General features: G+C 40.5%; 1 protein-coding gene across 1 annotated transcript; it reads left to right on the forward strand.

Moving 5' to 3' along the window:
- Nucleotides 1-1,895: 1,895 nt before the first annotated feature.
- Nucleotides 1,896-8,966, forward strand: PNRC1 (proline rich nuclear receptor coactivator 1). The gene is made up of 2 exons (XM_045499004.1): nucleotides 1,896-2,602; nucleotides 4,601-8,966. The coding sequence occupies exons 1-2, from the start codon at nucleotides 2,063-2,065 to the stop codon at nucleotides 5,042-5,044; spliced, it is 984 nt and encodes a 327-aa protein (XP_045354960.1). The 5' UTR covers nucleotides 1,896-2,062; the 3' UTR covers nucleotides 5,045-8,966.
- The last annotated feature ends 4,418 nt before the right edge of the window (nucleotides 8,967-13,384 follow it).

Consider the following 13,384-nt stretch of genomic DNA (forward strand, 5'->3'; position numbering starts at 1 on the left):
AGGGCCCCTATGAACTGACTACCAGTTAGCAGCCTCCTGGAGGGTAAATTATTCCCTGGGACAGTGTGATATTACCCGCAGATAAAGCCAAACCTTAGGCCTTGGGATATAGTGAAAAGAGGACTAAGCATTAAGAGTTCAAGGGATTTAGTTGCTGACTCATTTTGTGACCCTTAGGTAAGTTATTTTATCTTTAGAGCTTCATTTACATCATAGGTAAAATAGAACTTATCTCTATTCTACTTTAAAGGATTGGGGTAAGAATAAAATGAGTTAGATGAAAAAGTGCTTTGAAAAAGTATAGACTCTTACAAAAACAGAAGAAGAAATTACATCATTCCAGAGTCTCTGTAGTCTTTGCCTATTCTTCTCCACCAAATTTTGCCAGGCCATTCTCCTCACCTGATCTTGAACCCATTGTTAATTTGCAGACCAGTGGATTTGAATTAAAGGTTCTGTAGGATCTTTTACAACTCTGGAAGTATACTATTTCCTTTCATCCAGTGAATATGAGCACTTACTATGCATCGTGTTGGAAACACAAAAATGAGTAAAATCCAGAAAAAAATGATAAAACCTAGCAATCAGTAATGATGGAATGTCATATGAAAAGTTTATACAGATCTTCTTCAATTTACAAGGGGGTTAAACCATACGGATAAAGTTTTGGATGCATTATTTTAGATATTCCCTCTGTCCAACTTTGTTAACAGCCACGAAACATTTACTAAGCACTACAAAGCTGAAAAATATTGGCTAGAGGCCGTGAGGATACAGAGATGCGTAAGATTATCGTGGTGGTCTAAAAACCTACAATCTAGTGTGGCAGGTACTATGGATGATGTTAAAACTTTGGTCTTGCCATCCCTGGACTGGAGTTCAAATTCTGCTATTAACTTACTATATGATGTTTGGCAAGTACCTTTTGCCTTTCTAAGCCGGTTTCCTCTCCTACAAAGGGGTTTAAAATATAGTACCTATTCCTTAGCGTTGTCGTGAGGTTCAAGTGACATAATTTATGTAAAGAACAGTTTCTGGCACAGAAGTGCTTGATAAATAGCCACAATTTTTGTGTGTGAGCTCTGTGAGGGGAGATGATGAGCGTGAGATTTCCGTAACACACAGCTAGCAAAATACAGTTATGTTGCAGAGCTGTTTCACTTTCTCCTTTGAGACGCAAGTCTCCTTCTTTGCTTCCTCCTCAGTGTCAGGCACCGTTTCGTGATCCCAAACCTTCAGGTATAAAGACAGTAATATTTCCAATTCTCAATTACGTATTCATGGGGGAATTCTTTATATACTAAGGGGCCAATTTTAATCAGTAAGTCACTCCCTTAATTCTTACTCTGGTTACCTTGGCTAATGAACAGCATTGGTAGCCTGAGTAATGAAAAAAACGTAAGCCACAATTAAATGTGGACCGATTGCCAAGTACGAAATACCTATAACGTTCTTTGAAATCTTAAAAAAAAAAAAAAATGTAATAATGTTGCGATTGAAATAAAAAATACTTCCCAAGGTCAGTGGCTGAGGAGGCATTAGTGGCCTTGATGTTTCTCGACTCTTCTCCCGCCCCCATCCCCATTTCCCAATTCAGCCTAGACCTAGCAGTCCGACCACTGCCTTCGGGGCAAGGTGCGGGGGCTAGAAAGAAGGGTGGGGGAGGTGGGGCTGAAACGGAACTTCATTGTTCGCGGGACCGACTCTTCCCGAAAGAGCCCGTTGGCAGCGCCTGCGCAATGTGCGCTCTTTGTGCGGGGCTGCAGCAAGCTGGTTGTTTGTGTGTGTCTGTTGGAGGCGGTGGAGGGAGAGTCGGAGGGGCGTGGTCTCTTCCGTCGCATTCTGATTGGGCTCTCGCAGGAAGGTGGGCGGGCACAGGGCGGAGCTTCTGATAACAACACTCGGCGCTGAGGCTGAGGCTATTTGTTGCTGCGCCGCCACCGCCCGAACCATGGTCCGCGCTCCACTCGAGCTCTCTTAGCAGCAGCCGCCGCCGCCGCCCTGTGATCGCTGGCTTCACTTCCTCCTTCTCTTCTTGCTGAGCCACTTTCCTCCTAGAGCTATGACCGTCGTCTCCGTCCCACAGCGGGAGCCACTTGTCCTAGGTGGCCGTCTTGCGCCCCTGGGCTTTTCCGCCCGCGGTTACTTCGGGGCCCTGCCGATGGTGACCACGGCCCCGCCGCCTTTACCCCGGATCCCGGACCCCCGGGCACTTCCTCCCACCCTTTTCCTCCCTCACTTCTTAGGGGGAGACGGTCCCTGTCTGACCCCGCAGCCTCGCGCCCCAGCACCTCTGTCCAGCTGTAGTCTAGCTACGGCGGGAGGTACCCCTCGGGCAGCACCAAAGAAGCGGCGAAAGAAGAGGGTGCGGGCCAGCCCGGCGGGGCAGCTGCCCAGCCGCTTCCATCAGTACCAGCAGCACCGGCCGAGCCTCGAGGGCGGTCGGAGCCCCGCGACGGGCCCGAGCGGAGCGCAGGAAGTCCCGGACCAGGCCGCCAATTTGGCCCCGGGTCCTGCGGCCGCAACCCAAACTGAGGAAGCGAGCCTTTTCCCTGGCCCGGTGCCGCCCGCGGTGCCCGGCCAACCCTCATTCAGAAGAGAGGTAAGGGCCGCGAGAGGGACTTGGGGACTGTTGGGGAGTTCCGGCCCTTCGATGGGTCCGGCCGAGCTCTGGAATCTGGGGCCCTGCACCGAGGGGTCGGGAAGAGGGGGGGCCGGGGTGAGGGGCGGCTGTTTACTCGGGAGGGAAGTTTCCGTGACGCCCGCTCTGTTCTAGCCCGGGGAAGAAGGGGGAGGGGGAGGCATGCGCTGGCGCTGCTGATTGGCTCCCGGAAACCAGCCAATGAGAGGAGCGGCTGCGCCCCAGCAACAGCCCCGATTTAGAAGGCTGGCTGCGTTCCAGGGGGTTTCGGTATTCGGGCGCGCGGTGGGGTGGGGGAGGGAAGGGGCCCGCGGGAGGCTGACGTCAGCGCGCGCTACGTGCGCAGCGCTCCGGCGCTCATGAAGGAGGCGAGGCCGGCTGGCAGTGGTAGGGGAAAGGGTGGGCGACCGCTTTCGGCTCCCAGACCGTCGGTAGTTCCAAGACTAGTTGGCGGTGCGCGTGCACTGTTTCACCGACCGGTTGTGGGACTTGGTGGGCCACAAGCGGCTCCATTCTGTTTGGCTTGCTTTTTTGCGATGAGAGGTGCCCCGTGTGCGGCGCCGGCCCAACTGGGGCTGTGTCCCTCGCCGGCAGACCTGCTTAGCTATAGTTTTATCTTTAAAAGTTGGCAGGAGCGGTGGCAGTTCTTGCCTCTTTGAAACGATAACATTTGCTTGCTAGTCTATTAGATGAGTGGAATTGTTTACATATACTTTATACTGTACTGGGCTTTATTAATGGAAGGTAATTTTATTACTTGTGTCCAGAATGATGAAATTTTAGAAGTTATAAGATGAATTGGCGTTATGCCACCCAATTTCCGTAGTGTTGGGTTAGGATCAAAAGTTAGAGCCATTTCTTGTTAGAAGAATACTGGAGAGATTTGTAGTTTCTCTCGCTGTACCCTTGGAAAAAAGTCAAATTTGACCGCCGTGATTACTTAATTATCTTAGATTCCGGTTTTAAAATTCCGTGGCTCTGGAATATGAGTAATAATGTAAATGTGAGCTTTTGTACGTCTTGTTTCCTGGTTACCAGTAATATTCTTTTATAGAACTGTTAAAACCAGGGAACGCTGTTGGCAGTTACTGACATGGAATATTACCTGGTGCCCCAGCTTTCTATTTTTGTGTCCCGCTACCCTACCATATTCCAAGTGTTGGAAGGGCAGTGATCCTGATGAATTACCGTATACTTTTCCATTGGGTCGTGGCTCTCTGTGAGGATCACTTGAGTTACGAAAGTGATTAGAACTGGTGCCGCAAATTTCTTGAAGCAGTTAAACCAGGAAGTGGGGGCAGGCGGAAGCAATTTTCTTATTATGTATTTGCTGTAAGTATGTATACTTGGAAAAGGTAGTGATTAGTATTTAAATTTTTATATTTAAATATTTGAAATTTTGTTTTCAGAAGTTGGGAGGTAATTTTTCTGTTAGCCATTATCAAAACACTTAATCACTTAAAATACAGTTCTTACTAATCAAATTATTCTGCAGTAATTTTAAAAGGATTTGTCTAAAAGGTAAATAGTAATCTATAAACATAGTTTTTATTTTTAACCAGATTCAGCCAACCAAAATGAAAGCATGTGAAAATTTCTCTTGGCATTACCGTATTGTAAAACCTCTGACTTTGGTCAAAGAAAGGAGGTTGCATATGTTTGGAAGGGACCTCATTACTCTTACAGTTACAGAAAGATGAACTTGGGGTTACTGTTTTTTTTTTCCCTTTGACATTTTAGAACTGATTCCCTACATTCCATATTGGTGGCAGTGGTGATTATATTTTTAGTAGTAAACTTAGATGTGTCCTTATTTTTAAGTGCAGTGAGCACATAAACATTTAGTCAGGTCAGGAAACTAAAGTCCAGGAGAAGAAAATATACTAGATACATGCTGTGAGGTTCGTGACTAATTTTTATCATGAACTGTATTCACTTTTATGTTCCTTGTCTTTGTAGGTTTTAAAATCAAAGATGGGAAAATCGGAGAAAATTGCCATTCCCCACGGCCAGCTTGTTCATGGTATACACTTGTGTGAACAACCAAAGATAAACAGACAGAAAAGCAAATATAACTTACCACTAACCAAGATCACCTCTGCAAAAAGAAATGAAAATAACTTTTGGCAGGATTCTGTTTCATCTGATATAATTCAGAAGCAGGAAAAAAAGCCTTTTAAAAATACTGAGAACATTAAAAATATGCATTTGAAGAAATCCGCATTTCTAACTGAAGTGAACCAAAAGGAAAATTATGCTGGGGCAAAGTTTAGTGATCCACCTTCTCCTAGTGTTCTTCCAAAGCCTCCTAGTCACTGGATGGGAAGCACTATTGAAAGTTCCAGCCAAAATAGGGAGTTGATGGCAGTACACTTAAAAACTCTCCTAAAAGTTCAAACTTAGATCTCAGATTGCAGTATGTCTGTAAAACATTTTTTTTCCAAAATCCCTGGACTCTTGAAAAGAAAATTGGTACAGAAATGGAAATTTGCCTTGTAACATACAAGTGCAAAGGAGTTTCAAAAATTACAAACAACTTGTATTATATTTTATATTTTGTAAATACTGTATACCATGTATTATGTGTATATTGTTCATACTTGAGAGGTACATTATAGTTTTGTTATGAAAGTATGTATTTTGCCCTACCAAATGGTAGGTGTTTTGTATATATACAGTGGAGAAATTTTAAGTGTGCTAAGGCACATGGAAGACCGATTTATTTGCACAAGGTACTGAGATTTTTTTTTAAAGAAACAGCTGTCTAATCTCAAGGTGAAGATCTAAATGTGAACAGTTTACTAATGCACTACTGAAGTTTAAATCTGTGGCACAATCATTGTAAACATGGGGTTTGTTTGTTTCTCTAAATTGATTTTTGCCTTCTAATCTGTAATTACTGGAAAACTCCTATTCCCATTTTTACCAAACTTAATTTCTGGGTTTTGGTTTATCCATTCAAATTTAAAATACCTCTAATTTTAATGCCAACAAAATTGGTTGTTATCAAATTTTTAAATAATAATATAATTTGGCCCCCCCTTTTATACTAGTCTTGATTCTTTGTGTGTGACTTTCATGTTTGAATGTGTGACTAGGAGATGGATTTTTAACTTTCCATTTTACTGGCTAAATGTCTTAGTATTATTACTAATTGTCCTTCCTCCTTCTGATATTTAGAGGGTCCAATAATTTCACCGTACTACCTCTAAGGGGAGGAATTCCCCATTTTGCAGTGGAAACTTGTCGAAAGTAAAGCTGGTTAGTTTATAACTTAGAATATATTTTTATATATGAACTGTTTCATAAAGTACCATTTGACTTACCATATAATTTCAATGAAAGAAGATGACACTTGGTTTGGTTTATGATATTGAATGGTGGTACTTAAACCAAAGGAAGTGTAATTGATGTTAAAGTAGGTGGAGATTTGGATTCTAGAGTTTGCTGAAAGAAATATAGTAGCTTATGTAGTTTTACTTTAAAATTCAAACTTTGTTTGCTAAGGTTCTAAAGGACGAATTTTCCCTGTGTGTTTTTTAGTTCTACAGAGCTAAAATTTATCTTGAATAACAAAAAAGGTTGTGGGTTTTTTTGTTTTTTTTTTTTGTTTTTTTTTTTGTTTTTTTTTTTTTGAGTTTTAGGCAATACTTAGACAGGAAAAGAGTGTTAAGAGGGTATATATGGTGGAATAGATAAGGTGCTACTATCTTTTCAAGAAAAGTCTTAGGTCTTGCACATTTGGCTCATGCAGGAGGGGAGACTTTCTGGCTATACAAAAGTGGGTGGTGTGGACACAACCTGAGAATCACTGTTACTGATGAGCTGTGCCAGGAGGGTATGGTAACTTGTTACATAGCCACCACAAAACCTGAGAACTAGTTAACAGAAGTGCCTGCAGTCTTGTTTACACAGTTCGTACATAATCCAGCCAACCATTCTTTGGCCCTGGCTATAAAATGCTTCATTCTTGCATGTATGTTGAGAAAGCTATACTTTGTTATTATATATGTTCTACATAGCATTAAATGCATTAGAAAAACTAACAACAGTAAGATTTCAATCTTGTAAAAGTTTTTTTAAGATTTTTTTCAAGAAGTGTTAACACTGGTAAAGGAAATAGGTTATTATAAAGTAATGGGTTTTGTAATTTGAAGAGTGAATAAAGTTGGCTGAATTATACTACAGCTGACCTTGTGAAAAAGTATTAGCAAACTTAAAAAGTTAATTTTGACATTATAGTAAAATGGTATTCCGCAGCCTTAGTCTCTTCGGACTGCTGTGACAGTAGAAGGTGTGGGTAGCTTATATAAAGTTACTTCTCAATCCAGTTAGCTGGAAAGTCTGAGATTAAGGCACCAGCAGATAATGTCTAAGAGCCCACTTCATGGTCCATAGATGGGAGTCTAGGGGCTTGTGTGCTTTCTTGGGCTCCTTTTGTAGAGATATTAAGCCCATTCATGAGGGTTCTCATTTCCTCCAATGTTACTGTCACTGGTTTTGTGGGTATATAAAGCAAACACTTCAGAGTCACCAGCTTCGGGCCTAAGTTTTTACCTAGGGGCTCATCATTGTAAAGGGCTGAAAGGTTTATATGTGAGTGGAAATTGTTCTGTGCAGTGGCACTTCACTATAGAACATACCTGGATGTGAGGTATTATGCTGAAGTTGCTTTTAGATAAGAATACAATTTGATACTACTCAACTCCTACTACTGATAAAGTGGCACATACTGCTGATACAGTAACACCATAGGACTTTTATTTGCATTAATCTTGGTGCTAAGTATTTTAGTGTCCTTGTAGGCAGATAAAGGAAAAAAAAGGTAAAAGACCAAATCGCACTATTAGAAGGTTGACAGGAATCATTGTTTTCAAACTTAAAGGTGGTTTGTAAGTTAAAATACAGATTTTAAGGTGGTTTATGTGGTTTGTGAGTTAAAAGACTAGAATGTATCAGGCAAATAATGGACATTTTATTAGGACCAGAATTCAGGTTTTTAGGCATCCAGTTGACCTTTGAATAACATGGGTTTAAACTGTGCTAGTCTACTTAACCCATGAGTTTTTATGAATACATATGTAAATATAGTATAGTACTGTACATGTTTTTTTGTTTTTTTCCTGGAGCTCACTTTATTGTAAGAATACAGTATGTAATACATAGAAAATATGTGTTAACTGACTCTTACCAAAAGCTTCTGGTCAGTAGGCTATTAATAGTTGAGTCTTAGGGGAGCCAAGTTAGGTGCATTTTTGACTGCATGGGAGTTGGCACCCCTAGCCCCCATGTTCAGGGATCAACTGTACTATGTAATCACCCCTTTCCTTCGCATTATTTTAGTATAAAGCTTGTGTGTCATACAAATGTGGAAGTGAATTGGGGTCAGGTCATTACCACACTTGGGGAAAACCACTTGTATTTCTTTTCCCTGGAACATGATCAAGCTAGCTAAAAAAACCCCACATTACTTGCTTTTGTCTTTACTTGCCCTCTTTTCAAAGCCCTAACTCAACTTTTGGTGATGAGAAGGAACAAAACCTAGGCTCTATCCCTGTGCTGTGCCCCTCAGCATCAGGCTCCAGAATGGATCTGGGAGAGGGCAACTGGCAGCCCACCCAAGTCAGGGTGAAATTGTGAGGAGCTGTTGCTGCGGTAGATAGGCTAGACTCTTGGATGCCTTGTCGTCCCTTAACCCCCACCATCTTCTCAAAAGCAAAGCATTTAGATGTCTGAGGGAGGGTTTGGGTTGTCCTGACTCCAAGCCATCCACCTCTGCCCTATTCCTGGTTCCTCCAGAGGCATCGTTGGAGAAAGAACCATATTAAATGGTTTAAGAATCCAAAAAAGGGCTGCTTTTGATATTAAGGAGGCCTTCAAGTGGTAGCATAAAGGCAGGCAAATTGTGAATGGGGACACCAAGCAATCCCTTCTAGAAAGGAAGGGAAAGAAGGGTTTAAAGATGCAAAGGAACTTCTATTTGACATTCACATTTTGTGTGAATCTCCATTCCTGCCATTCCTGCTCAAATAGATGCAAATACCTTCACAAATAGTTGGAAAATCAATTTTAGAAATTCTGACCATAGTTTGAAAATTTCCTCAATATTTAGTCACTAGTTTTTAGGGTTTTTTTTCCTAGCAATGTGTTACAAATATTGAAACCAATGAGTTGGCTTAGATCTGACATCTCTCCCAGTCTGATTCCAGAAAATGGTTCATTCCTGCAGTTTTGATAACACATTTCTGTATAAGATTATAAAAATTCTAACAATGAAACTAATACAGAGTCCCTGTCTTTTGGAAAATAAAACTGTCTCAAAACACCCCTTCCCCCCTTGTTTGACATTTCTCAGTTCCTTTGTGACATTTCTGAGCAGCATGTCTACAGTTTAATGTGCGGGGGCTTACGTGTGAAGTATGTTCAGGAAATACAAGGATAAATGGCAGAACAGAAAGTTAACTACAGGTGGCTGGGGAAGAAATGACAAATGTAACTAAAATACAAGTTGCATTCCTCTTCCCTACAACAACCAATGCCTGAGGGGGTGAAAACAAGTCATTATTACCAGAAGGTAGTGACTAATTCTGGTGAGTAGGGATTGTCTACTTCAGAATCTGATATCTTAGAAGCAGCACTGAATTGGGCCTTAAGATATTTGGCATAGTATTTGACATGTTAAGAAAAATAATTGTCAGAGTAAAAGTGCATGGACAGTGGTGTAAAAAGATGTGGAAGACTTGCAGAGAAAGGGGATACAATATATTGAAGGGTGTACTGGGGTAATAACCTGAAGGGCCTTGAATGTCATGCCAAAGAGTTGCAACTTTATTCTGCAGGCATGGCAGAGCCATCAAAGGTAAATAAGGGAAAGAGATTCCTGCTTTAAAAAGAAAACGGGTGAAAATATGGAGAACAGCTTGGAAAGGAAAAGCTTGAGGAAAAAGTATATGTCAGTAGTTTAAAATAAAAGAAATGGGCTTAAGGACATTATCAGAGGGAATACCCAGGCATGGACTTATACTTGGGAGATGTTTTGAAGTTAGAATTAAGACTTAACCAACTGCATGGAGGGAAAGAAAAGAGTTTTTATTTATTTCAGGGTTTTTTTTTTTTTAACGTTTATTCATTTTTGAGAGAGAGCGAGCAAGAGAGTGGGGGAGGGGCAGAGAGAGAATGAGACAGAATCCGAAGCAGGCTCCAGGCTCTGAGCTGTCAGCCCAGAGCCCGACGCGGGGCCCAAACTCACAAACCACGAGATCATGACCTGAGCCTAAGTCAGTTGCTTAACCCACTGAGCCACCCAGGTGCCCCAGAAAAGAGTTTTTAAATTGGGCAGTTAGGGAGATTAAAACTAGCAATTAGAGAACTCTAGAGGGGGATCCGAATTATAGAAGGTAATTCTGATTTGCATGTTGAATTCTGAGGGGCGTTTACACAGCAAGTAGAAAATAGCTTAGGCCTAGAAAGTATAGCTTTGGTAAGTGCACAGAAGCACTAATTACAACATGAAAATGGAACTGAAATATGAAATATTTTGTCTTCCTGTAGCCTCTCTTTTTCCCTCACAAGGCTTAACACTTAACAGTACTCTTGACCTCATCCTTTCTGCCTCCCATGGACTCTGAACTTCACCTATGATAGCAAATTGGTTTGTTGGTATTGCCTCTGAATGGTGTTAAATGCTGGTTGGTTCTCTACATACCTGTAAAAGTCTGCTGGGAAACCGTTTTCCAATTTAAGTTCTGAATTCTGATATTGGGGGCCCACTTGGTGCAGGGAGAAAATAATAAAGTTTACTTCTCTTTTGTTAGTCCGAGATTTCAAGCTGGGTAAAACCAACCTTTTATAATTTATTTTATTTTTAAAGATTTATTTTTATTTTGAGAGATAGAGAGCCAAGGGGGGGGGGGCAGGGCATGGAGAGGCAGAGAGAGAGGGAGACAGAATCCCAAGGAGGCTCTGCACTGTCAGCACAGAGCCCATGCAGGGCTCAAACTCACAGAGATCATGACCTGAGCTGAAATCAAGAAGAATCAGATGCTTAACCAACTGAGCCACCCAGGTGCCCCTTATAATTTTATTTTATTTTTTTAGTTTACTTACTTTGAGAGAGAGCAAGCAGGGGAAGGGCAGAGAGAGAGGGAGAGAGAGCATCCCAAGCAGGTTCTGCGCTGTCAGCACAGAGCCCAATATGGGGCTCAAACTCACAAACTGCAACATCATGACCTGAGCCGAAACCAAGAGTCTGATGCTTAACCATCTGAGCCACCCTCATGCCCCTCTTATAAATTATTTTAAAAGTAATCTTTAGGCCCAAAGTGGGGCTCAGAACTCACAACCCCAACATCAAGAGTTGCATGCTCTACCTCCTGAGCCAGCCAGGCACCCCTAACATTTTATACTTCTATTTCCCTTTTTTGTGCATCTCCCATCTCCGAATGACCCTCCATCATATTGCCGAATACATTGTCCTTTATTTAGAGGGTGGAAGTCTCCCCAGTTTCCATGGCTTCTACACGTACTTGGGTATGGAAAGGCTGTTGGTTTCATCATCCTCCCATATATTAAATTTTTGAAAGACATTTGCTGAGCTAAATACGTTTTAAAATCACGGGCCTGTCTTGCTGAGCATCTGATTCCTGAACTAACTCCTCAAAGTTGTTTTTTTGTACTCCTTTTTCTCCTGAATCCATAAATCTTCCAAAAATCACCAAATACAATTTTTTTACAATGATTTTCAAATGGAGAGAGTATGTTTTGAGATGAGATGGCAGAAGTGTGTACGTGCAAATCATGTATAATTCAGGAACTACTTGTTTTTAATCAGAAATTTGAGAGTACATTTTATAGAATGCTGTTTATAAACACAAATTTAATCTTTGAAAGAAACTTTCTTTAAAGTTTTAGATAAGCTTCTTTGTAGGTATGGGGTGGATTTTTAAGAGTATGGATAATCTATTTTATGCTTCAACTAAATCCCTTTTCTTTAAATTTCTTGGATTAGGTTGTCTTGAATTAATCTCTGACAGTTTTCAGATTGTTACTTTTCATATCCTTTGCAATTATCTTGGAATTCTAAATTAAATATGCTGAAATGTAGAAGTAATGTTCCTAACACCCAGGAACTGTATTTATCAAGTTTAAACTCGTGCTATAATCTCAAATAGAATTACAGTTTAAGATTTATAAAAGGTGTTGGTTGCGTTTACTGCGGGTCCATTGTTGAGATCTTAGAATTCATTTTATCTTTTTTGTTTGATTGTTTTGTTTTGAGGGAGAGAGAGAAAGAGAGAGAGGGAGAATCTTAAGCAGACTTCATGCCTAATGCAGGCCTCAATCCCGTGACCCCAGGATGATGTCCTGAGCCAAAACCAAGAGTTGGACACTTAACCGACTGAGCCACCCAGGCTCCCCTTAGAATTCATTTTCTAAAGCAGAATTTATAGTAATGTTCCCTTAGTGTAGAATCGGTGACACAAATGTAAAGTTCTTTCTGTTCAAGGAATAATTTATCATGCATTGTGGCATTAATTCCAGTCTCTGAATTAAGTAATGGTAGGAACAGAAAAAATGGGAGGATTGGCAGAAGCAACCTTCATGGAAAATTATATGCACCTTTGTCAAAGGAAGCTATATGGTATATTCAAGCTCCATTTAATTAGATCATGTATCTTGAACATGTAATAACTTAAAAGACATTGATAATAATAATGAAAATACTTCATTTCTTTAGTGATTCACACAATAATAGCCTTTATGGATAAGAAAGGATTCAGGGAAGTAATTTTTCTAGTCTAATACATAAAGTGGCAGAAAATATGTGGTATTTTATATCTGGTTGTAAAGATAAGAGATACTAATGAAACTCCTCCATAGCTACTCCTAAATTATTACAAATAGTTCCTTTATTCTAAAATTAGAAATTATCTTGATTAGTTGCCAAAACCAAATTACAAATGGGTTCTTAGCAGTCTGGAGTCTTGGAGAGGGTATGGCACGTAGAAAACATTTTGATGACTTTTGATTATTTCCAGCATGCAAATGTCTTATTGAAATTGAACTCAGAATTGCCTTCTACAGTAAGATCTTTTTTTTCTTTTAAGGTTTTATTTTTAAGTAGTCTTCATACCCAACATAGGGCTTGAACTCAACCCCAAAACCAAGAGTTGTGTGCTCCGACTGAGCCAGCCAGGTGCCCCAACAGTAAGATCTTTAAACAGGAAGATCTTTATTATATACTGTACTTAGCAATATAGAATCATAGAGAGCTTTGGTTCTTCCTATCAAAACCTTGGAGATCTACAATTACAAGGGATCATCTTGCTATAAAATAAGGGTTATCAATGGTTGAAATTATCCTTACTCTTTAAGCGATCATTTACTGCTCTCGAATTTTAGAATGAAAGGGTTATTATCAACGATCGGATTGCCCTTTTCCATTAGCTTTCCAAAGGTCCTACTCATTGTGCATTCCTTAATCATCTGTGTCTATTAAGTTCCTGTAATCTGATGCTTGAGACCACAACCTGAATTTCCAAAGAAGAACTAGGTTTATAAAGTTATTCGACTGTTTTCTGATCATTTTTTAGCTAACTGAAATACTCTATGAACACTCCAGTTTTCAAAATTTTACAGTTAAATTCAACATAATTGGAAAATAGATGGATATACTGTATATATGTAATATATATAGCAAGCAAGTACAATCTACTGTTAATTGTAGAATTTAGGTAGTTGGTA

Source organism: Leopardus geoffroyi, chromosome B2, assembly GCF_018350155.1.
Source record: "Leopardus geoffroyi isolate Oge1 chromosome B2, O.geoffroyi_Oge1_pat1.0, whole genome shotgun sequence".
Classification (NCBI taxonomy): Eukaryota; Metazoa; Chordata; class Mammalia; order Carnivora; family Felidae; genus Leopardus; species Leopardus geoffroyi.

Bases quoted from the DNA above. Each gene is read 5' to 3' on its own strand.
- PNRC1 (XM_045499004.1), top strand. From the start codon at position 2,063: ATGACCGTCGTCTCCGTCCCACAGCGGGAGCCACTTGTCCTAGGTGGC. The intron at 2,603-4,600 runs GTAAGGGCCGCG...TTGTCTTTGTAG, and splicing joins AACCCTCATTCAGAAGAGAG to GTTTTAAAATCAAAGATGGG.